At 56.4% G+C, this 22,872-nt stretch overlaps 1 protein-coding gene across 1 annotated transcript in view; it reads left to right on the top strand.

The window, feature by feature from the left end:
• GTF3C1 (general transcription factor IIIC subunit 1) overlaps positions 1 to 19,448 on the top strand; it is a 71,586-nt gene extending 52,138 nt beyond the window's left edge. Inside the window, exons 25-37 of the mRNA XM_027609858.2 lie at positions 1,212 to 1,354; positions 3,142 to 3,223; positions 3,482 to 3,594; positions 5,575 to 5,637; positions 6,488 to 6,581; positions 10,209 to 10,381; positions 12,122 to 12,409; positions 13,371 to 13,630; positions 14,424 to 14,704; positions 15,739 to 16,258; positions 16,972 to 17,023; positions 17,841 to 18,033; positions 18,417 to 19,448. Of these exons, the coding sequence (XP_027465659.2) occupies positions 1,212 to 1,354; positions 3,142 to 3,223; positions 3,482 to 3,594; positions 5,575 to 5,637; positions 6,488 to 6,581; positions 10,209 to 10,381; positions 12,122 to 12,409; positions 13,371 to 13,630; positions 14,424 to 14,704; positions 15,739 to 16,258; positions 16,972 to 17,023; positions 17,841 to 18,033; positions 18,417 to 18,629 (2,475 nt within the window). The 3' untranslated portion in view covers positions 18,630 to 19,448. The remainder of the gene's footprint in view (positions 1 to 1,211; positions 1,355 to 3,141; positions 3,224 to 3,481; positions 3,595 to 5,574; positions 5,638 to 6,487; positions 6,582 to 10,208; positions 10,382 to 12,121; positions 12,410 to 13,370; positions 13,631 to 14,423; positions 14,705 to 15,738; positions 16,259 to 16,971; positions 17,024 to 17,840; positions 18,034 to 18,416) is intronic.
• The last annotated feature ends 3,424 nt before the right edge of the window (positions 19,449 to 22,872 follow it).

Raw genomic sequence — 22,872 nt, 5'->3', positions numbered from 1 at the left:
TCCCGGGCCGTGTCCCTGAACCCCGGTGGCTGGGGAGGAACTCACTTCCCAGGTAGCAGATTCTTCCTCTTTCCTCTGATGTCACCACCTCCAAGAAGGTCCCGAGGCCCAAGCGGGAGTTCAGCTCCTCACTCGGTTCCCCAGAGCAGCCTCACTGACTCCTAGGCTGTCTGTTCCCGCCACTTTGTGCTGTTGGGATCTTCTGAGTTTGCAGCAAGGCATAGGGAGCATCGAGGTAGGCAAATCTCCAATCAAGCTGGTTCACCGAAGCCACCGGAGAATGGGCTCTGCCACCTTCTAGTGCAGGGCCCCTTCTAGGTCGTAACGTCGCTGGGTAGCGTGGGAACGGCAGCTCCCTCCGAGCCCAGTTTGTGTACCCTGTCCTCAAGCATGCTGGCCGAGAGGTGCAGCCCTGGGTGCCCTCTGCCTGTAGGCTCATTGGATCCCTTTTCTTGACCACTTTTCCAAGATGTTCTTTAACATCCCCCCCTTCCCTCCTAAATACCAGCCCAATCTCTTCTCCCAGAAACAAGCTGGAGGTGACGTGTCGCTGTCCCTAATATCTGTCCTTTGCCTCTGCAATGGCTTTTCATCGCAACACTGATGGGAGGGAGGTGCCTCCCGCCGCCCACCTTCCATGTAGCTGGAGGGGCCAGCAGAGCCTCCACTCCCCTGCTTAAATTGACACCAGATTCTTGGGCTGCCTCATGCTGGGGGCTGTTGGAATATAACCTTGTCAGCAAGCCTCCTTCCCTGTCTGGGCTCTGCCTTCCTGCATGTTTTGGCCGAGATGTTCTCCTGAGTCTCTGATGAAACTCCTTCAGTGCTTCTGTTTCTACTGATGTGCAGAATGTTTCTGAGCACACATAACATGAACTTAAACCTTTAGAACCATCTAAATACAGTGATGTACTCCTAACCTTCCCTAACATATTGCTCCTCCAGACGGTATTAACCCGACACCCTCTGAGCACTTGTTACTTGCCAGAAGACACTCTCTCCCAATGAACATTGAGGACTTGGGCTTATTCTTCACCCAGCACCTCACTGGTGCCAGGCACATAGTCGGTCCTCTGTAAATCTCATAGTTTGGGGTATCCGCTGCAGAAAGAGGCAGCACAGAACATACCCTCCCTGCTCCTTTACGTTAAGAACCTAGAACGTGGGCTCTGAGGATACTGACTTTCCATCTTGGCTTGTGTTTGCTCCAGGTGAAGGGCCCCTTCGTCCCTTGGCAGGTTGTGCGGGACATTTTGCACGCTACCTTTGAAGAGTCTCTGGATAAAACATCTCACTCAGTTGGACGAAGAGCTCGCTACATAGTCAAAAACCCACAAGCTTATCTGAACTATAAGTAAGCCTCATTTGAACTTTCATAACTTCAGGCCAAGGTTACTCCCATGCTTTCAGTTCGTTACTCTTCTCTCATCCCGTTTGCTTAAGAGCTGTCCACTGGCACACCAACAGCTTGTCCCAGTGTTGGGGTCCATGATTTTTCAAGGGCCGGGCCTGCTTCTGGGCCCTTCCACATATCCAGTATCATGTGGACTTTAGGCCAGCCTTGGGAAGTAGATGCTGTTCTGCTTTGCTACCCAGGAAAACACGGGCCATCCAGGCTAGGTGGCTTACTGAATATATTTCCTCTGCGCCCACCTCTTTCTCACCCAGCCAGGGCACAGTGCCATCGCCCGCCCTGTCAGCCTCCTGACAGCCTCCCCCCCCCGCCCCCCACAGGCACGGGCCTGAGTGGAGAGGGCCAGAGAGCATCCGAGTGGGATGCCGAGGGGCCCAGGTATTGCTGCCAGCATGAGAGTGGGGCCAGGAGGAAACATGGCAGGGTTGGGAAGGACCGCTTCCACCAACTGGTTGTTCATGCCATGGGTCAGTAGGAGAGCTTGGCTCTGGCTGGATTCTGAGCCTTGGGCCACCTGCCATTAGCCAGGTTGTAGAGAAGAACAGTCCAGCCCTGGATTGTGGAGAAAACTGCAGCCGGGGTTTCTCAACCTCAGTGCTATTTGGGGTCAGATAATTCTTTGTGATGGGGCTGTCCGGTGCATTTTAGGCTGCGTAGCGGCGGCCCCGGCCTCTACCAGCTAGATGCCACTAGCGCCCCACCCCAGCCGTGGCAGCCAAACATGTCTCCAGATGTCTGCAGGGGCCAGTGGGTTAGACATAGTGAGGGGCCTTCCTGGGGGGAGCCGCTGGCCCCTGTGCATAGAATCTTAGACTTTTCTCTCGCAAAGGGCTCTGGTCACCTGCCCCAAACTCCCATTCTTTCAGAGTGGAAACGGGCCCGGAGAGAGGATGCAGGTTGGCCAGGGTGACAGGGCGTTGGCAGTGGAGTGAGTTCTGGGACTTGGGCTTCCTGGCCCCTGCCTGAGGCTCTTCCTTGTGTCCTGCAGCTGCAGCCGGGGGACGGAACACGAGGGGGCTGTGGCCTGGAGCTGCCGGACCTAGCACACGGCATGTAGCCACTTGCTCCCTCACCTGTGAGCAGGGCAATACTATCAACTGTAGCCACCCCTGGCCCACGCACCCCAGCCCTTGGCAGACGTGTGACCTTGGGGGCCCCTACGCCTCACCGAGCTCTCGAATGGAATGACGGTCTCTATCTTGCAAGCTCTTTATGAAGGTGCAAGTGCCCGGCTGCTAGGAGCCCTGCAAACACCTGTTGCCTTTCCCTCCATTTCTTTTTGGCCAAGTCAGGCTCTCTTTCCGTCACGGAGAGACAAAGATGTCTGCAGTGGACAGTTAGTGCTTTTGACTAATAGCGAACACCAGGGCCTGGATGATAGTTTAAAATTTACAGTACACTTCCACATAGGCATCTCGTTTGGTCCTGGCCAGATGCCCGTGGGGGTAGGCAGGCGGGAGTCGCTGTTCTCAGTTTACGTGTGGCAGAGGGAAGCTCAGAGAAGCCATAGGGGTGAAGCCTGAGCAACAGCAGGCCTGACTTGAATCAGGGTTGGTTGACCCCAAATCCTTCCTTGTTAAGAGCTGCAGTCACCCAGCAGATGTATAAGTAAATCATACCTTGTAGTTAGCCAAGGCCAGACGTGTTAGAACAGGAGCCTTCCCGATGGTTCTGAACACAGACATCATTACAATGCCAGACCTCACGTTTGTCCTCTCTTCTTGCAGGGTTTGCCTCGCTGAGGTGTACCAGGACAAGGCACTTGTTGGAGATTTCATGAATCGAAAATGTGACTACGAAGACCCAAAGGTAGGCCCTGTGTGGTCATTGGGCTTGGCCTGCCCTGAAGGCAGGGGGGTGTAGGTTCCTGTCTGGTCCTCCGGGTCCCACAGCACCTCTGCCGGCTTTGCAAATACGGACGTTGTTCCTGAGCATCTGGGAGATCAGCTCGTCAGTTCTGGGAGGTCGCTGCTCTGGGAGTTTGTTACAAGATTTTCCTTGATGTGTCAGCAAAACCTCCCTTCAGGGCGAGAAAGGGCTTAACGTCTCATTCTCCCACGTTGAAAGGTTTGTGCCAATGAGTTTAAAGAATTTGTGGAGAAGCTCAAAGAGAAGTTCAGTTCGGCTCTAAAGAATCCTAACCTTGAAATCCCAGACACGCTCCAGGACCTGTTTGCCAGGTGAGGTTCTTCGGGGAAGTTTCTGTGTGATTCTTGTGGGGCAAGAGGAAACGTCATGCCTGGTCACAGGCCTCTCCCTTGGTCAGCACTTCCATGGCCTCGCAGCTAACCCTGCCGACTCTGAACCACCTCGCCCCCTCTCATGGGCAACTTGAAAACAGGAGACCCCGGCCATCTGTAGCACCCCACCGGTGCCCCCTTTCCTTCTCCCATGGAGGCCCTGCTGCTGACCTAATCCAAGCCTCGCAAGTGGTTAGTATGCTTTTGCCAAGATTGCTCGTTTGACTTATGCAGAAACCAAGCTAGAAGTAGCTCACTCAAGGCCACGGTGCTTGTGAGCCGCAGGGCCAGGATTTAAACTTCCACGGTGGGTCTGACTCCAGCATCCCAGCCCTTTCCAGCTCAACCAGTGGGCACCTGCAGAGAACATACTTGGCTTTGAGCATAGAACCCGTGAAATGTTAAAATCTAGAGTTCTGCGAGCCAGGCCTGTTTCTACTGCTTAATCCAAATGTGAGTCCCTTCTTGCCACCCTCATCAAGACGGTCCCTCTGGCCACTGGATTTTTTTCTGAATCTCTTCCTATAGAGGTGACGGTCATTGATCCGTTCCTATTTGGAAACCGTATGATACAGTTGTAGCTAGCCCCCTGAACGTCAGTTGGAGATCTCGTTCTTTGATTCAACCAACAAATAATTCACGTCATGCCCGTGTATGCCAGGCCTAGGGAGTGATTTGTAGTCCTTTGCGGAGTTGACACCTCTTACTGTTTTTGTGTTTTGTGTTTGTTTTTGTAGCAGACTGTTCCCCAGAACTCCCAAATGGCATGGTTTATATTAAATTTTAAAAGTGCTTCAAATGACCCCCGTTTACCTATTTGTAATTTATAACCCCACTTATTTTCAGTAATTTTATGGGGGCAACTTTTAGTTATAGAAAAATACAGTTAAGGGGAGCCTGGGTGGCTCAGTCGTTAAGTGTCTGCCTTCAGCTCAGGTCATGATCCCAGGGTCCTGGGATCGAGCCCCACGTCGGGCTCTCCCCTCAGCAAGAAGCCTGCTTCTCCCTCCCCCACTCCCACTGCTTGTGTTCCCTCTCTTGCTGTCTCTCTCTCTGTCAAAAAAATAAATAAAATCTTTAAAAAAAGAAAAAGAAAAATACAGTTAAAGATTATTTTAAAGGAGAGTTCATGAACCATCTGGAGAAAAGAAGTCCCATCCAGTTGTAACAGTTTTAACACTAAATTTGATCTTGAGCATCCTGGCAGGCCAGGCAAAAAAGGAAATGGATCCAACAACTTTGAAAATAGTCCAGTTTCTGAAAAGGTACTTCTTATTACTAAATTTCAAGAATTTACTGTTACCAGGATGAATTTTGACTTTGGGATCATAGAAACCAAAGAAATGTCTTACAGATAAATAGCCATATTTCTTAAAAAGTGAGTTTTGCGATTTCTTATATTTTTTTGCCTGGCTGTGTAGTGTGATGGCTAGCGCATTGGACTTCTCTTCTTGTATTTATTTGCTTGGTAGGAACACAAGGAAGCAGCATTACTTGAAGCTCAAAAACACAGATGGGGAAATAATCTGCTACCTAATACAAGTACTCTCTTTGTTGGGTATTTTGTTCCAGGCGTCTTTCTTATGCTTGTTTGTAATCATAACGGGCCCACGATTTTAGATCCCTTTCCCTTAACAATTAACAGTGGCTCTCTGCCAATAAACACTTTCCCGTGTTGTTTGATAATTGTCAGTAAAATGAACATTCCTCATTTCCTCAACCCTCATTTTAACAACATGCTCATTTGGTGAGCAGAACGTGGTATGTTCTCATTGTAACTGACACGTACATGTTTGAATTTTAATGAGTTTCACATTTCCTCCAACACTTCAGCCAGTAAATGGCATGTTGAGCAAGCCGCTCGGTTGGTGAAGGTCAGCCGTGTTCCACTGATACGCTTGTCTCTCGTTCCTTACGCAGATACCGAGTTTTGGCGATTGGAGACGAAAAGGATCCAACAAGGAAAGAGGATGAACTGAATACGTAAGCACCGATTGACCAAAGTGCCTTTCCCTCAGCTGCTCGATCGGGTTGCCGGTGGCCTAGCCGGGGGCCACCCAGGGTCAGATCTAGCCTGCCCCCCTGTCTTTGAAAATAAAGTTGTGTTAGAACACAGCCACGCCTGGCCCATGTGCTGTCTGCTGCTTCTATCCTGTAGCATCAGGGTTGAGTGGCTATGACAGAGACCCCGAAATCTTTATTACCCAGCCCTTTCCGGGAGAAACTTGCCGACCCTAGCCTCATGAATCAGTGTCCTAGCCTCAAGGCGCATTGAGGAAGGGATTTGAGTTCCAGGCCCATGAGCTTTCCACACAAAGCTCTGGTTAGAAAAGCTGGTTTTTTTCCCATGTTGGAAAACCAATATTCAATTTGATTTTAGCTCTGTATTTCAGTGAGAAGCTTCTTTGGAGAAAAAATTGTTTAAGATGAGAGGGAAATGGGGCACATGGCTGGGTCAATCAGTAGAGCATGAACTCTTGATCTGATAGGCAGGTAGGGAGATAGATACATAGATAGGGCATGCAATTTTTGATCTCATAGAGAGGCTGAAAAAATCTCAGCGCTAACTGCATTTGTCAGTTGTCACGTAAACCCCTTTCCAGGGTACAGCACCCCTTACCCACTAAGTGGAAACGTTTCTCCCTGCAAAAGTTGACCAGTTAGTAAGGCTTAAAAACCACCACTTGTTTTGTTTTGGTTTATGAATAGTTTTGGCATTTGGGTCACTTTTGTGGGATCACTTTTTCTAAATAAAAACTGCATCTGCCCAGACTGAGCAGTGCCTGTGGCCCACAGCCTCACGTGCTGTGCCCTCCTGCCCGCTGTCTTTCAGCATGGATGATATCCACTTCCTGGTGCTCCAAAACCTGGTCCAGAGCACACTGGCCCTCTCGGACAGCCAAATGGAGTCCTGCCGGTCATTTCAGGTGGGTGGCGGGGACCCGGCGACAGCTTTGCAGCCGCGCTGTGGGGCTCGGGCTATCAGAGGTGGGAGCCGAGTGAGGCCCTCGCTCATTCTCTTCTCAACTATGCAGTCTTGGCGGGGGGGCCGAGTTCCCCTGAGACTCCTGTGCCCCCTTCTTTCATGTTCCAAGTGTGGGGGCAGGATCCAGTGACTTCTAAACTCCCTCCCGGGCTGAGGCTTTGAGTCGAATGTTAATGCAGAAAATGAGGCTGAAGAGGAAGCGAGCCATGACAGAGAGCTGAGGGAGTGACTGACCTGTGCAACTTCTCTTCTCCAAGCAGAATTCAGAAATGGCGAGGTGGCTAGAGATCCCCGAGCGGGAAAGCGGCCTTTCTGTGGGCTTATCCCGGGATCTCTCTCCCGGGAACGTAATGCTGCTCTATCCTGGCTGAGCGAGGGTGGGAGGGAAGAAGGCGGTTCTCAGTGGATCCCGTCCTGAGCCTGGGGAGGTGCGGGGCTTAGCACTCGGTTTGCGAACACAGAGACCTGCATTTCAAAGGCACGAAGAAGTAAATGCCCGAGATCTCACAACACTCTCCGTCAGACCTGAGACTGTGGCTCCAGGGCCCCAGCAGGGAGGTGCTGAGGAGGGCCTGTGCCGCCCCCCCTCACCGGAGCCGTACCTCCCTTGTTCTTAATGACCACACTGGTCAGCACGTGGGCCCTGGGCCCCCCCACCCCCAGAGGCCTGGCAAGAATGCTGCTGGTCCCCAGGACTCTGATGCGGGGTGTAGACGACCCAGCTGGGGCACTGTCCACATTCTCCAGGTGGTGCTTGTTACTTTGGCCACAAGGGAGGTGAGGAAGATTGGGGGAAATGGAATGATTGAGGGAAAACTCGTGGCCAGGTGTGACCACAGTCCTTGTACAGCAGTGGCCAGGCCCCTGCAGACCCAAGACTCAGTGTTCATGTCTCTTCTTTGAATTTGTCACCATGAGGTGCAGTTGCTTGTCCAGCAGTGACATCTGGGACAGTCTAGTAGGAGGGTCCCCAGTCATCCCGTTCTTGCTACCCTTGGTGCCACGGAGCCCTTGAACCCTGTTTACTCACATGAAGTGTGTGTTTCCAAGTGGGAGGCTGGTCGTGGGGCCTCGCCCCCTCCTCCATGCCGAAAGCCTCATGTGAGCCTGAATGTGCCAGAGAACAAGCCTGGAATAGGGTGGGGTGGGGCAGAAGTCCCACAGAGACAGCCCCCAGTCTGGCCCCTGGCTCTATCTTACTGGATCCGAGCTTGTTTAAAAAGAAAAAAAAATTGTTTAAATGTACTACCAACATTGCCCATAAAATCCCAATTTCCGACTTCACCTGTGGCTGTGGAGGAACCTCTTGGCTGTGCTGCCCAGAAGGGATTCGAGCTGGACAGGACCTCGGGAGTTAGTCCAACTGCCCATCCCGTGAGAAAGCCCAGCCCCAAAGTTAATGGCAAAAGCCAGGTCCCTGCATCCCAGCCGGGGCCTGTCCCCTGCATCATGTTGCTGCTTGTCATTCCTCTGGTTCCGTTTCCAGGTGGTGTCCGTGCTCTCGTCCCTCTCCTTGACCCCCAGGGGTGTGGGAAGTTACATGAGAGAGCACCTGGGCCACCGCAGGAGACAGGGGGCTGATTTCGTGATCTGCCCCCCCCCCCCCGACCCCACCTGGCACTGAGCACCAGAAGGCCAGCAGGGACAAGGCCAGGGGCCATGTGTAGGATCCTACTCGGCTCCCTGCAGCCCCAGGTTTCCGGGAGGTGCAGTGCAGGGCAGTGGGTGGAAGTCTGGTGGGCTGGACCACCCTCCCTCCCTCCCTGTATGTGGTCAGAGCGCTCCTGCGCCACACCAGCAGCCCCCTTTGTCGTCGTCTTCATACGAAGAGCTGAAGACACCAGATTTTCCAGGAGAAGCTGCATCCCAGCTTGCACTCGCCCAGTGGGCAGGAACGATGGTTTCCTGGCCACTCTCCAGCCCCTTGCCTTCTGCCCTGGGCGGTGCTCCCCGCACACTCCCCCCGCCGGGCCTGTGAACCACAGCTGACGTGGAAGCTCTGTCTAGAGAAATCGAGGGTGGTGTGCGGGCCTCAAGACTGACAAGGCCCAGTGTGTGCGCAGACCCCCCTCCGGTTCCAGGAGAACACCCCGTGCTGCCCCAGCACCCCATCTGACCACCGCTTTGGCTCCCGATCCCCTGTCCTTCTGCAGTGGCGCAGTGGTGAGGTCCCTAGACTCGAGGACAAGGCCTTGTTCTGTTATTGGTCCCAGGCCTGCCCAGCGGTGTGGCCTCAGAGGATCCCTCGAAGTCCACGAGCCTCCGTCTTCTCTGCCCCTCATGGATCCGGGCCCAACGCAGCAGAGAACCTCCCAAGCCTAAAATTCTCAGGCCGTGACCACACGTTTGCCTGGCCAGTGCTTTTGAGGAGACGGGTCTGGCAGGAACTTTCCTGTGGTCTGGCATATGCTAGACACTTGCTGTTGGGCTGGCTGGTTGAGCCAGTGCTTTTCAGAAACGGGAGTCACTGGGACTCTGCTGGCCCTGCAGGCCTTGGGGCTGCTTTTCCTCTGGGCCGGGTCCGAATCTGAGCCACGGAGCCGGGATGGCATGGCCGGCAGGAGCCACATTTTCCCCATGCTGGTCACCCGGTGCCAGGCGCTGCCGTGGCAGCAGCAGACCACTGAATCTGTGCTTCTGTGGGACTTCCTTTCTGGTGGAGGAGAGAGACAATGAGTAAGCGAATGAGGACATTTCAGGTGGAGAGCGTTGTTTCTATAATAACAGTTGACTGTAGAGGAGCAAGAAGGGGAAGGATTTGCTTCTTGAGGGGACATATTTGAGCTGAAAGCTGGGTGTTGAGGAGTCAGCCTTGCAAAAATTGGGGGCGGAGGAGATGCTGTCCAAGAAATGGGAGCTGCAAATGCCAGGCTAAAACACAGTGGGAAGGCTCTTTGAGGAAAAGTAGGAAGGCCAGGGAGGCAGGAGTGGTGTGGGCAGGGTCGCACTCCCGGGAGTCCTTGTCAGGTGTAGGGAGGACTGGGTGTTGCCTCTGCAGAGGGAAGCCGCGTGTGGTCTGATGCAGGCACATGGGGCTTGCTGTGGCTGCGTGGCAGACGGCCAGGGCCTGGGAGCAGGCGGCACTGGCGGAGGCAGGGAGAGCAGTTAGCCAGAGCCCGCTGTGAGGAGTGACGGTGTAGACGGCGTCAAGCCCTGGTGTTTGGGAATGGTTTATGTGGGCACGGCCAGCCGCATCTACTGATGGGCTGGGCGAAGGCTGGGGAAGCGAGTGGTATCAGAGGTGGTTCTGCGTTGACTCCCATGACCTTGTATCCCAAGACATAGGCGTGGGGTGCACAGCCATCCTTTGTCCCAGCTGCCTGTCCTCTGGGGTGTCCCCCTCTCTGATAGCAGTGAAAGTTGACATCGGATTGCTAGCTTCCTGCAGGCTTTCCCGCCCCGCATCCCTAGGAGTCTGCTCCAGCTTCCCAGCCCCTCGGCCCCGTATCAGTCCCTCCAGCACATGTGATGGGCTCCCACTTCTGTGCACCCCTGCATTCTGCTCCTCCCCCCCCCCCCCGCCAGCTGCTGGAGAGCCTTGCTCACCCATGGCCTTGCTGTGTTGCAGACTTTCCGCCTATACCGAGAGTATAAAGACCACATCCTCGTGAAGGCCTTCATGGAGTGCCAGAAAAGGAGCTTGGTCAACCGGCGCCGTGTCAACCACATGCTGGGCCCCAAGAAGAACCGGGCTCTGCCCTTCGTGCCCATGTCCTACCAGCTGTCCCAGACCTACTACAGGTGAGCCCTCCAGCTGGGGCTGGGGCAAGGCGCGGGGCCCAGGTCAGAGGCTGTGCCACACCTCTGCAAAGAGCAGCTCGTGGGAGCAGAAGGAGCGGGGCGTCCGTCTTCCTCAGAGGGCGTGCAGCTTCTGGAAAAATCTTAAATGAGAAATGAGTTTCTAAGGTATTCATGAGCCCAGTGAAAGGCACGGCATCCTGGTCAGGCCTCATTGGCCATTCTCACAGCTCAGAGCCGCACCGAGCTGCGTGTTCAGTTTGAAGCCATCCCATATCTTCCAGATGCACTCTGTAGCCCCTCAGCTGTCCGAGCTGTAGTCTGGGATGCTGAGCTGCTGCTGCTGCTGCCTTTTTTTTTTTTTTTAATTTTATTATTATGTTAATCACCATATATTACATCATTAGTTTTTGGTGCAGTGTTCCATGATTCATTGTTTGTGCATAACACCCAGTGCTCCACGCAGAACGTGCCCTCTTTAATACCCATCACCAGGCTAACCCATCCCCCCACCCCCTCCCCTCTAGAACCCTCGGTTTGTTTTTCAGAGTCCATCGTCTCTCATGGTTCGTCTCCCCCTCTGATTCCCCCCCTTCATTCTTCCCCTCCTGCTATCTTCTTCTTTTTTTTTTTTCTTAACATATATTGCATTATTTGTTTCAGAAGTACAGATCTGTGATTCAACAGTCTTGCACAATTCACAGCGCTCACCGTAGCACATACCCTCCCCAATGTCTATCACCCAGCCACCCCATCCCTCCCACCCCCCACCACTCCAGCAACACTCAGTTTGTTTCCTGAGATTAAGAATTCGTCATATCAGTGAGGTCATATGATACATGTCTTTCTCTGATTGACTTATTTCACTCAGCATAACACTCTCCAGTTCCATCCACGTCGTTGCAAATGGCAAGATCTCCTTCCTTTTGATGGCTACATAATATTCCATTGGGTATATATACCACATCTTCTTTATCCATTCATCTGTCGATGGACATCTTGGCTCTTTCCACAGTTTGGCTGTTGTGGACATTGCTGCTATAAACATAGGGGTGCACGTACCCCTTCGGATCCCTACATTTGTATCTTTGGGGTAAATACCCAGTAGTGCAATTGCTGGATTGTGTGGTAGCTCTATTTTCAACTTTTTGAGGAACCTCCATACTGTTTTCCATGGGATGCTGAGCTACTTCTTGACTGTTTCTGCACCACGGCATTTTTGTCTGTGAGCCAAGGGCAGCGTTTGCATCCTGAAGACCTTCTGGATCCCTCCCTGGGACCTAGGCCCCCGTTACGGGTTGTGGGAAGGCACGCTTTCAGACAGAGGCCAGGGCTTGACTCTGCGGTCACCTCACAGAGACAGTGACATGGATACACGTGTCCTGTCGTCTCTGCACGGGTTCGGGGTTTGCCTGGGGTAAAGATGATCGTCACAAGAAGTGCATTCGTCTTCCCCAGTTTGGCGCCTGTTCATAGTGAATGCTTGCGAGGCGTAGAATATTAGGTTAGATGCAAAGACACGGCCCTCCAGGAAGGTGCTTAGGTGAGCAGGGAAGGCATAGGCAGTTAGCTTGAAATGTGGCACCTCCATTCGAGGTAGAAAAGAGGGTTTCGGGGGGGTGGGGGGGAAGCTGGTGTGGTCAGTTTTGAACGCAAAGATCTTAAGGGCCCGTAGCCCATCCACGTGGAGGCCTCCAACACTGCGTCCTCAGTTCGGACCTTACCTCCTTTTTGTCCATGCAGGATTTTTACATGGCGATTTCCAAGCACCGTCTGCACGGAATCGTTCCAGTTCTTCAACACAATCCTGGCTGCTGGCAAGTTGGACCAGCCCGATAATTTTTCCTTCAAAGACCAGGATAATCACAAGTCTACAAGCCACCTGGTGGCATTTTCTCTGGACAGCCCTGGAGGACACTGTGTGGCTGCCCTGACCCTTTTCTCTTTGGGCCTCATTTCTGTGGATGTCCGGATCCCGGAGCAGATTGTCGTGGTGGACAGCTCCATGGTGGAGAACGAGGTCATGAAGAGGTAAGGGCGGAGGTGCAGCAGACACCCCATGCACGCCGCTCTGAGCGCACCTGGGGGCCTCAGGCACCGTGGTGTCCACAGTTTTATTTGCTCCGTCATCTGGTCTTCTATTTTTTAAGCTTTTATTTATTTATTTGAGAGAGAGCGCGCACACGCACACAAGCAGGGGGAGAGGCAGAGGCAGAGGGAGAAGCAGACACCCCCTGAGCAGGGAGCCCGATGTGGGGCTCAATTCCAGGACCCTGAGATCATGACCTGAGCCGAAGGCAGACGCTTAACCGACGGAGCCACCCAGGCGCCCCTCCTGGTCTTTGTGCATTCCACCAACACATGCTGAGTCTGTGCGCGTCATGTCTGGCCCTGTGTGGCATCTGGCACATGAGATGGCAGATGTCAGCAGGGCGGCAGGGAGCTCCCTGGGACGGGACCTCAGATCTGGGGACTGGGGACTAGGGACTTCAGCACTGTGTCCAGTCCACTGCCTCGTGCTGGTGCCTCCAGGTGCAGTGGCGGGGGCGGGGGGGGGGGGGGTGGCTTGGCTGTGCCAAAGAGAGGGACCTGTCAAGGTGTGGCTCTGGCAGAGGTCTTTGAGGGCCTAATAGCTAAGCTGGGATTTAGTGGAAAAGCAGGCAGTTTGGGGACAGAAACTGGAAAGGTTTCCAGCAGAAGGAAGAGCCTTTGCAAAGGCACTGGTATGTGAACAGCGGTGAGCGAGGAGTGTGGGGAGGTGGTCAGAGGAGATGAATCTGGAGCGGCAGCACTTCCCTTCACAGCCAGACTCGGGGAGGGGGGGGAGGGGGAGGGGGTCTGTAGCGACCACAGGCCATTGCTGAGGCTGGAGCATGGCGGCCCCGCTGAGGGGGCCGCTCTGTGAGGGAGCTGGCCCTCCGCCACCACAGGGCCGGGCCAGCAGACACGCTGGGCCTGTGCCCTGTCACCCAGGTCCGTGTTCTTCTCCTAGTCTGGGGAAGGACGGGGGCTTAGACGAGGATGACGACGAGGAGGAAGACCTGGACGAAGGCTCCGGGAGCAAGCGCCGGGCCATCGAGGTGAAAGCCCGCCAGGCCTCCCACACCAACTACCTGCTGATGCGGGGCTACTGCGCGCCCGGCATCGTCAGCACCCGCAACCTCAACCCCAACGACAGCATCGTGGTGAACTCCTGCCAGGTGACGTTCCGCCTGCGCCACACGGCCGCGCCCACCCGGCTCTGGCCCACCGGTGAGTGTTTGCCCGCCGACGCGGGGTGCTGGCCTGCGCAGTGCTGCTGGTGCCCTCCAGGGCTCGGAAGTACACGCTTCCACAGACTTTTGAAGGATCACTTTTGACCTCTTGCTTTGAAAAAGGAGTCCTCGGCTTACATCCATCATCTACATCTCCGTTGTTTCCAATTTCTACACTCTTTTTAGCCCTTTTTGCGTCACCTCTGAAACTTTAAATACCTTGCTTAAAACCTTGCTTTCCCATACCCTGAATTTGAGGCAGTCTCTTCTTCCTCTACGTAAAATGAGAATATCCAGGCCCCTTCCCACCCCTTTCTTGCCTCCCCTTCACCTATCGGGGTGCATGGTGTTCACTTTCAGTTTCGAAACCCCAGTTGGTGTTCTGTGCTCTGTCTGGAGTTTGGCTCAGGCAGAACCTGTGCCCGTGGTCTTGGTGGAACCAGCTTTTCCAGGAAGCTGCACACAGCAGCCCCCGGCTCGTGGAAGCTCACGTGGTAGTTCAGGGAGGGGTCCCAGGGCATCCCCCGGGGTCTGAGGAGCAGTGAACACAGGAGCACCAGGAAGGCAGGGCCCAGGGCAGCCCAAGTTGAGGACCCCCTCCAGAGCTCTGGGGCTGCCATTCTCAGACCCCAGCCCCACCTTCCTGCCCTTCATCCTGGCCCCAGGGGTGCATCTCGACAACCAGGCCCGCACTCCGTCCACCCAGAAGGTGACCCCTCCCTATGTGGGGGGCGGTGAGTAGGTGTTGGGGCTCTGGGCTGGGCTGATTCGGGTTCTCCTCGTCTTCACAGTCCCTTCTCTGGAAGAGCTACCCGTGGGCATATCCTGCCTCCCTGACAGCTTCACCAGGCTGATCAAGAACCAGGGGGCCACCTGCAGCCTGGAGGAGTTTGTCCACCAGGTGGAGCTGTGCGGGTATGAGCCGGGAGACGTGTGTGCCGTCTTGGAGGTCCATGGGGTCATTGCGGCCACAGGGTGCTTTGGGGTGGACAGAGTGGAGCTGAGCAGATGGTTCTCTGCTTTTGAACGGACAGACGCCGAGCGCACCAGGACCTTCGCAGACTACATCCAGGTGAGCCGTGCTCTAAGTAACGTGGGGTAGCCGATGGAGAAGGTACCACTCACCGGCCACATGCACGCCGTGGAGGAAGGACTTGGCTTGGGACACGTAGTGTAATTTTTTCAAAGATTAAATTAGTTGCCAAGATTAAAAATGGGAGATTCTGCCTAAAACCCAGCTTCTCTGGAATGTTAGAAGGTTGGGCACCCTGAGTCCCGTCTCTTCAGCACAGCGGGATGGAGCCAAGTAGAGCCATCTCTGCTCAGAGGGCCCACAGCTCCTGGATATCCTGCACCTGGCCCCACAGGACTCCCCGCTGTACCTGCCTGGGTCCATTTTCATCAGGGACCCTTGAGCCCAAAGAACGTATTAACAGATGGACCTTTTAAATGAAGTGCCTTGGGACCTGTCTGGCCCTGATGTGCCTGGTCTGTAGTTGGAAGCAGGTGTTCGTGAGTGCAGGACATGAGAGCAGGGTCATGACAACTGTTCACATGGTGTCTCCTTGTTCATATAACCCATGCTCCCTGTGGCCCAGGTGACAAGGGCTTACAGCAAACCCTGCCCAGACCTGCATGACCTGGGTATGAGTCTTGGTTCCAGGATGTGGACTGGGGCAAATTTCTTGAATCCTGACTTGTGGGATTTTAAGCTAGGAATGAAAAGAAAGACAATAGTGTCGGGTGCAGTGCCTTGTTCAGAACACGGACCTTTCAGGCAGGGCTTGGTATAAGGACGAGAGGAGTTACTGTCATTCGTGTGGGAACAATCATGGCTTTTGTGGAACTTGATAGCACTCGGGGTGTTGAGTTCCCTGGGAGGACACTTTCACGGCAGCTTCGGTTCTAAGAAGTTTGCCCCAAGCCTAGAGGGGGAAAAGGGCTGCCCCGGGGCTGCATGGCCAGCTGGCACCCGCCTTGGGCTGGAAGCCAGACCTCACCCTCGAGTCATCTGTCCTGACGGAGCTGGGTTTGCCATTTGCTCGGGATGCTCAGATGCACCGTGAGGATCCCGCACAGACCCAGTGTGCCTCCTGCTTTTCCTAGGACCTCCTGGAGCACCACCAGGTCCTGGAAGTTGGTGGCAACACCACTCGCCTGGTGGCCATGGCCTCTGCCCAGCCCTGGCTCCTGCACTCGGTGCGGCTGAAAGGCAGAGAGGAGGATGCGTACCCTCCAAGAGAAGACCTCCAGGCCAGACCCCAAGACGGGCCCGCCAGCGAGGACAGCCCCTCGGGGAGGCAGGCACCGCCCTCCCAGGGCCCCCGGAGCACCAAGAGGCGTGCTAGCTGGACGAGCAGTCACATGGCCTGTCAGGGCAGGGAGACCGACCCCGAGAGTACCCAGAAACCCCCTGCCAAGAGGCCCACGCTCCAGGATGTGCGCTGGGTCCCCAGCCCCAGAGCAGAAGAAGAGCCAGAGCCCCCGGCACCTGCTCTGCCACCAGTTCCCGGAGACACAGGTGTGAAGGAGCCTCCCCCAGGAGCACCGGAGGCCGGGCAGGAGGACCAGGAGGAGCAGCTGAGCTGTCAGGCCCAGCTTCCAGAAGGATCTGAAGACCCCAGAGGTACCGAACAAACCTGGTCCCCCACCCCACCTTCCCCCAACTGCCCATCCTCTGTCCTGGGCTGAGTGTCCCCCACATCTTCCCTGAGACGGGGAACCCCAGCTTTTTCTAGCCTCAGCCTTGAGGGGGAAAGGTCTTGCCTGTTTCCACTTACTGTTTCCACTAGAGGGCTTCAGGGGCTCCTGAGCAGGTCTGTGAATGACCAGTGTGTGACAGGAGGGTGGTCCTGGAAGGCATTGTTGGCTGAGGTGTCCCGCGTGAGGGCGCAGTGGCAGGAACGGGGGGCGTCGCACCTCCTGTCGGGATTGGCAGACGTGCAGGGACAGAAACCTGCCGGCTTCCCCTCCTGTGGGGAGATGCTCTCGCCTGTGCTCAATGCTGGCGTCTTTGTTTCCTTGGGGCTGTTTTTGCCTTAAGGGGTTATGCACACGCTCTGTGGTCGGGGCTCCTGGGTGGAAGATAAGATGCTCACTTGCCTCCCCTCGTGGGGGTTCCTCAGGGCCCTGAACACCCCCCCTATACACACACACACTTGCACACCGTGGCCCAGCCCAGTTTGCTTCTCGGGGGGCGAGGGTGCTGTGAGGACTGGGCTTGCTGGTCCTCTGTTCGCGGCTTTATCCCCGGAGCCCGGAAGGACGTGTTGCATGAACAGAAGAGGAAGAGATGGACTCCTGCCTCTTGGGTCTCACGTCCTCTCCCTCTTCTGTCAGGTTTGGCCGAGAGTACTGTGGCCAGCAGCCTCTCCCAAGCGGCACGGGAAAAGTGAGTGTGTGCCCAGATCCAGGCGGCCTGGCGCGGGGCGCGGGTGCGAGGGTTGGGAGTCGGTCCCCGGGTGCCAGTAGTGATCATCACGTGGAGATCTTGCACAGTCTGGCGCGGGAGTTCTCGGCCAGGGGACCTGGAAACGTGTTGGTCTTTGGTCCTCCCACTTGCTGGGGAAACAGGGCAGGAGCTGCTTATGGGGAGCGGGCAAGGGCCAGAGGTGTAGACTTGGGCAGTGCGTGGGTCCGTTGGAACCATGGGCTTCACGGGAGGCTTCCTGGTGAGGGGGCGCCTCCCACACGTGTGCCGGGGCTGTGAGCCGCTGGCTCCGATGCAGCCCTGCCGGTCATGGCAGTCAGAGCCAGGTGTCCAGCTGGTCCTGGGCCCCTCCCATGCCTGGACCCCGTGTGGCAGACCAGTCACTGGGGCAACGGGGGGTACTGCTAAGACACAGAAGTCGGTCTTCTGCATAAAGACCTCTGTGAACTCTAACCTGATGTGGAGTCAGCCCTTGCCCCTGGGACCAGGATGGAGCTGGTACATCCAGAGCTCGGTTCGTCCCCCTCCCCTGCACTGTGGGGGACATTGGCATGTCACGGCCTTGGTTAAGGCTGAGTGTGAGTGGGTCCCCTCAGCTGGCGACCCTGGGCCCTGGGGTAGGGACTGCTCATTCCAGATGGGCAGGGGGTTGTGGAGGAGCAGGAGCCCCGGCCCTGTGATGGGGGCCGGGCACCGACCACCCTGAGCCTCAGCGTCCCGTCGGTGGAGCCGTGTCCCCTCACCCACCAAGCCTGACGCCCACGTGCCGCCCTTGCAGGGACTGTGAGAACATCTCCTTCATCGCCCGCCCGTGGCGCATCGTGGACGGCCACCTGAACGTGCCAGTGTGCAAGGGCATGATGGAGGCCGTGCTCTACCACATCATGACCCGGCCCGGGATCCCCGAGAGCCGCCTGCTGCAGCACTACCAGGGCGTCCTGCAGCCCATCGCTGTGCTCGAGCTGCTCCAGGTGCAGCCAGGCTGGGCTGGCCAGGCCTCCCCGCAGCTCCCTGCCCCCCGCCAACGCCTACCCCCCTGCTGACCACTGCTCCTTCCTCCTGGGCCCCTGCTTCAGCCTCCCAGCGGGGTAGCCCATCAAGAGATTCTAGGTTCAGCCTGAGAGCCAGGCCGCTCGCATGGGTCCCTTACTTACTTTACTCCTCTGCTCAGCCCTGCCCAGAAAGGTGTCCTTGCTGCCCTCCGAGGCCGCCAGGCCGGCCCGTGAGCCCCTCACCTGTCTTCCCTGGGCCCCTGCAGCCCCCACCCCTGCCCTGGGGTCCTGCAGCTCCCAGGGTGGGACGGAGGACCCGGTCTGCAATATACCCGTCACCCTAGGTGTCCTGCTGTCTCTAGGGCCTGGAATCCCTGGGCTGCATTAAGAAGTGCTTGCTGAGGAAGCCGGCGACCGTCTCGCTCTTCTCCAAGCCCCGGGTCCCAGAGGTCCAGGCGCCCTCCAGCCCAAGCGAGAGCCCCACTGTGTTCTACGAGCCCACGCTGGACTGCACCCTGCGGTTGGGCCGCGTGTTCCCCCACGAGGTCAACTGGAACAAGTGGGTCCACTTATGAGGCACGTGCGGTCACCATGACCCCCCCTCCCCGCCACTGGTGCCTGAGGAGGGCGTGACTCCCCGGGGGGGGCTCCACCTGGCCCCCGCGTGCGCCGCACCCTGCCCGGTGCACAGGGACAGGTCTGTGCCAAGCCTCGGGCCCAGAACTCGGAAGAGGGCCTCCCGCCCACCTGCTCCAGGGGGCTTCCCGGACGGAGGGCCCTGCTCAGTCCCGCCGGGCGTTGTCAGGGAGCAGCTACCAGGAGGCTTGGGTCCCTGCTGTCCCTCTCTCGTTCCCAGGGCGTGTTAGCCGTGGCTGCAGGCACGGATCCTGCGCTCCGTCGCTGCCTGCTTTCTCTGCGGAACTTGGGCTGTGGTGAGTCTGAGAGGCCCTGGTGGGCTTGGCCTCCAAGGGCCTCCACCGTTAGGGAGCGGAGCTGCCGGCCCGGGCCCCCGCGCCTTTCACCTTCCGTATGGACCTCGGCGGCGTCATCCTTTGGCCAGTGAGGGTCAGGAGCTGGCCTTGCTCACAGCCCGCGTTGCAGATTCCAGCCACCATGGCAGAAAGGCCAAGTGCCCCAAGTGGCAGGGCCTTGTGGGGGGCACGTCACAGAATGGGCTGTGTGTCCTGCCGCCCAGGGCCCCAGCAGGGACTGACCCCTCTCCAGGCAGGACATCGGACCCTGAGCCTGAGGCCCCCTTGTCGGCCCGCAAGACAACCGGGGGGTGGGGGGTGGGGGCGCCTTTCCCGCAGCTGGAGCTGAGGAGCTGAGGAGCTGAGCGGGCCTAGAGTTGGTTTGTTCTTTTCCCTTCTTTTCTCTTTAAAAAAATCCCTTGGCATGTATTTATTTATTTTGTAATTAAAGTGAAGGAAAATGCATTTAGCTTTCTGTGTTTCCTAAAGAATCTCTGATGCCCTGGAGGCCTTCCTGCTTTCACCTGCAGAACCACCAGGAATAGACGCTCCCACTTAAACCAAAGGGGGAGGGGGGCGCGGCGGCCCTGCCCTGCCCCTGCTCGGCCCAGCCCTCCTGCCCCTGCTCCAGAGCCCTTTCTCCTCCTCAGCCGGGCCCAGACCTGTCTTCCCGGAGACGCTCGGGCAGCTGTGCCATGCAGGGCAGCCCAGGGCCAGGCTGGCCGGTTGCAGGGGTCACAGGCTGTGGCCTGGGTTTGGGCGGTGGACGTTCTCTTCAGCCCTCCCCTCCCTTCTCCCCCCCCTTCCCTTTTTCTTCTCTCCCACCCTTTCTCTCCCTTCCTCTCTTTTTTTTTTTTTTCTTTTTCCTTCTCTTTCTTTTGTATGTGTATGTGAGCTGCCAACATTTTTTTAGAAAATGGGATGGGACATTTCACATTTTTAAAAAATCCAGGCTTCTGTCTTGCGGAAAACTGGAGAGCTCCAGTGACAGCGCGTAGGGCAGTGGGGAGTGTGGGAGTGGGGACGGGCCCCCGGGCAGCACTGCCCGAGCCCCGGGCCCAGCCTCGCGCCTGCCAGCTTCTCAGCCTTACAAAAGCAGCCCACCTGGGTATGTTTGACCTGCAGCGCCTGGCCTGGCCCAACTCGGGGCCCCGTGTTTCCGTCCTGGGACCAGACTCCGGGGTGAGGAGGGACAGGGTGGAGCACGGAGCAGGGAGTCTGAGGGTGAACCCCAGCACAGACGAGACCTGGCCAAGTCTTAACCATCACTTTTTCCCCTCTCCTTTGTACTCAAGTATTTTAAAAAAAAAGTGGGGGGATTTTTTTGAGATCAAGTAGAAAAAGGAGTGTTATCTGCTTTATGAACAGAAAATGCTTTACAAACGCCAGTTGTTTGGGAACACATGGTGTGGCGGAAGACAGGTGGGGGCTACGGGCACCCGGTCTCGACACTCCCATCTCAGAGCCTTGCCTTTCTCATCTGAAAAATGGGGATGGACTACCTCCCTCCTGGGAGGACCAGAGGCCCTGAAGGACACCAAGTGCAAGCAAATAGTAGGGCTCAGCAAAGTTTATCTCCCTTTCTGTCCCCGTGCCTGAGGGATGGTTTGGGCCTGTGTTTGGGAGATGGGACATAGGGATGAGGGGTACAGCCCTTCAGTGGAGAGATGGGCTTCTATGGCCAGGCTCCACATTCCACAGCCAGCCATTCTGTGCAAGGATGACCTGTTCTCTCCGTCCGTCTGCCCACCTGTGCATCTGTCCATGTCTGTCTGTCCATCCACCCCCATCCATCCATCCATCCACCCATCACCATCCATCCATCCATCCACCCATCTCCCCACCATCCACCCATCTCCCCACCTCCGCATCCATCCACCCACCCATCCAAGGTGGCTCTGCCCTTCCAACCTCTGCACAAAGGGCTTCAGGAACCACAGCATAGACCAGAAGATCTGAGCACAGATGCCTTCAGGGGTCAAGCAAGTCCCATAAATGAGAGGAAGGAGAGCCTTGTGTTAAATATAAATACTAGGGAGTGGTGGAGACCGTGGAGAACTAAAGTGTATGTGAAGGGTGTGAGAATTCACATTCAGACTGACTCCCAAACAAGGCAGGGAGGGTGAGGAGGGACACTGAGCCCAGAGGGCACGCGTCCCATTCACCCTGGCCTGCCGCTCACAGGCCAGAACTATAGGGGCCTGGACACCCGTGGCTCTGTCCTTCATGTCCTCACCCCACCCCCAACTCTTGGTCCTTACCCCTTTTAACTTACATCAGCGACAGGGTAATGCATTCTCTTTAATTAAAAACAGTACAGTAAGACTAAAGCCTCCAGGCTCCTTTCCCCTTAGGACCTTTTTCTTTGCATTTACATACATTTTATGCGCCACTAGAAAACATGGTCCTGTGATGCCATTTTTACATAAAATGTCTCCCTGATAAAGCTCGCTGGGCTCCCCCAGCCGTGTCCCTGGACTTACTCCCTCGTTTCCCTAAAGGTAAGCACCACTCTTCCTGGTTTCCCCCTGTTGAGCCTCTTCCTCTGCCTTCTCAGACTCCACCGCCCTCCTGTCTGGGGTCCTCTCAGACCATGTCCTGCCCGCTGCTGGCCCTGCTCCCCTCCTGCCCCGTTTCTGACCTGGGCTGAGCATGATCTCCGCCCTCTGACTTCCCCTGACTACCCAGCCTTCCCCTGCACCCCGACCCGCTTGTGCCAGGGATTTCCCAGTTGTGCATGGATGTGGATCCATGTATTGACACATCTGTGTGTATATGTGTGTGTACATGTGGGCGTGCGTGTACACGTGTGATCTCCCTGCTTGGTGACACCTCACCACCCCCAGCGTCCAGTGCCCGGTGCACTTCCAGCCACCCAACCAGAAGTCAGCCCTGGTGGAATTAAAAAAAAACCGTCAGTGCATCTTGGGTCATCACCATACTCCCACGGCAAGAGTGTGGCCGCGACCATGGTGTAGGGCCGCCCATCTAAGCCACCTGACATGACTGGCGCCACCCCTCCCACTTCAGCCAAGTTCCCGTGGTCACCAGCAGGTGGCGGCAGCGGCTCGGTTCGCGGCCGGGTCGTCTTGCTCTCCAGGTGTCTGCAGCGAGAACGGGAAAAGCTTGCTGGGGTCTTGCGGGGGGGGGGGGGGGGGCGGTGGTTGACTTGCAACAACATTTCCTGAGCACTTGCAGCGTGCCGGACACCGTCCTTGGCACTTGACGCAGACCAACTCCTGGCCTCCCGGCAGCCTCGAAAAGTAGTCTGCGCAGTACGCCCATTTTGTGTCTGAAGACATCGAGGCACAGAGAGAGAAAATAGCTTCTGCAGACTGGCAGCTAGTAGGTTTATCTGCCTGGCGTTGCCAGCTCAGGTCATGCGGCCCCCAATGCCCCCCCGCCACGCTGCTTGCCAGAGGTGGGGGCTGCTTTGGGGTGAGCAACCAGCTCTATTCTAGGAGACCCCCTAAATTGCAGAATGAGAAGGTTTCTTCTCCGGGGCCACCAATGTTAAAAGAAAACCCCTCAGATCTGTGGCCCCCCAGGGACGGGGGAAAGACCCCTCGCTGCCCCCCCGGGGTGAGCAACGGGAGAGATCTCTTGCTCCATTCAAAAACTTCTCAGGAGGCCCCCGTCTTCATCTCTCTGCCCCGTTCTGTGGTATCTCCAGGTCCAGGGCAGGTGGCTCCCTCCTGGGCTCAGTCCCCTCCGTTCTCTCTGCCCACTGCCTCATCAGCCACTGCTCTGCCGTTAACTGATAGCTTCACACGCTCATCCATTCAGCATCTGCTGAGCACCTGCCGTGTGTGTGCCAGGCACCATTCTAGGCTCTGAAATGCAGGGC

The sequence above is a fragment of the Zalophus californianus genome, chromosome 10 (genome assembly GCF_009762305.2).
Source record: "Zalophus californianus isolate mZalCal1 chromosome 10, mZalCal1.pri.v2, whole genome shotgun sequence".
Lineage (NCBI taxonomy): Eukaryota > Metazoa > Chordata > Mammalia > Carnivora > Otariidae > Zalophus > Zalophus californianus.
Note: the sequence above shows the minus strand (reverse complement) of the source record. Positions and strands in the feature narration are given on the sequence as shown.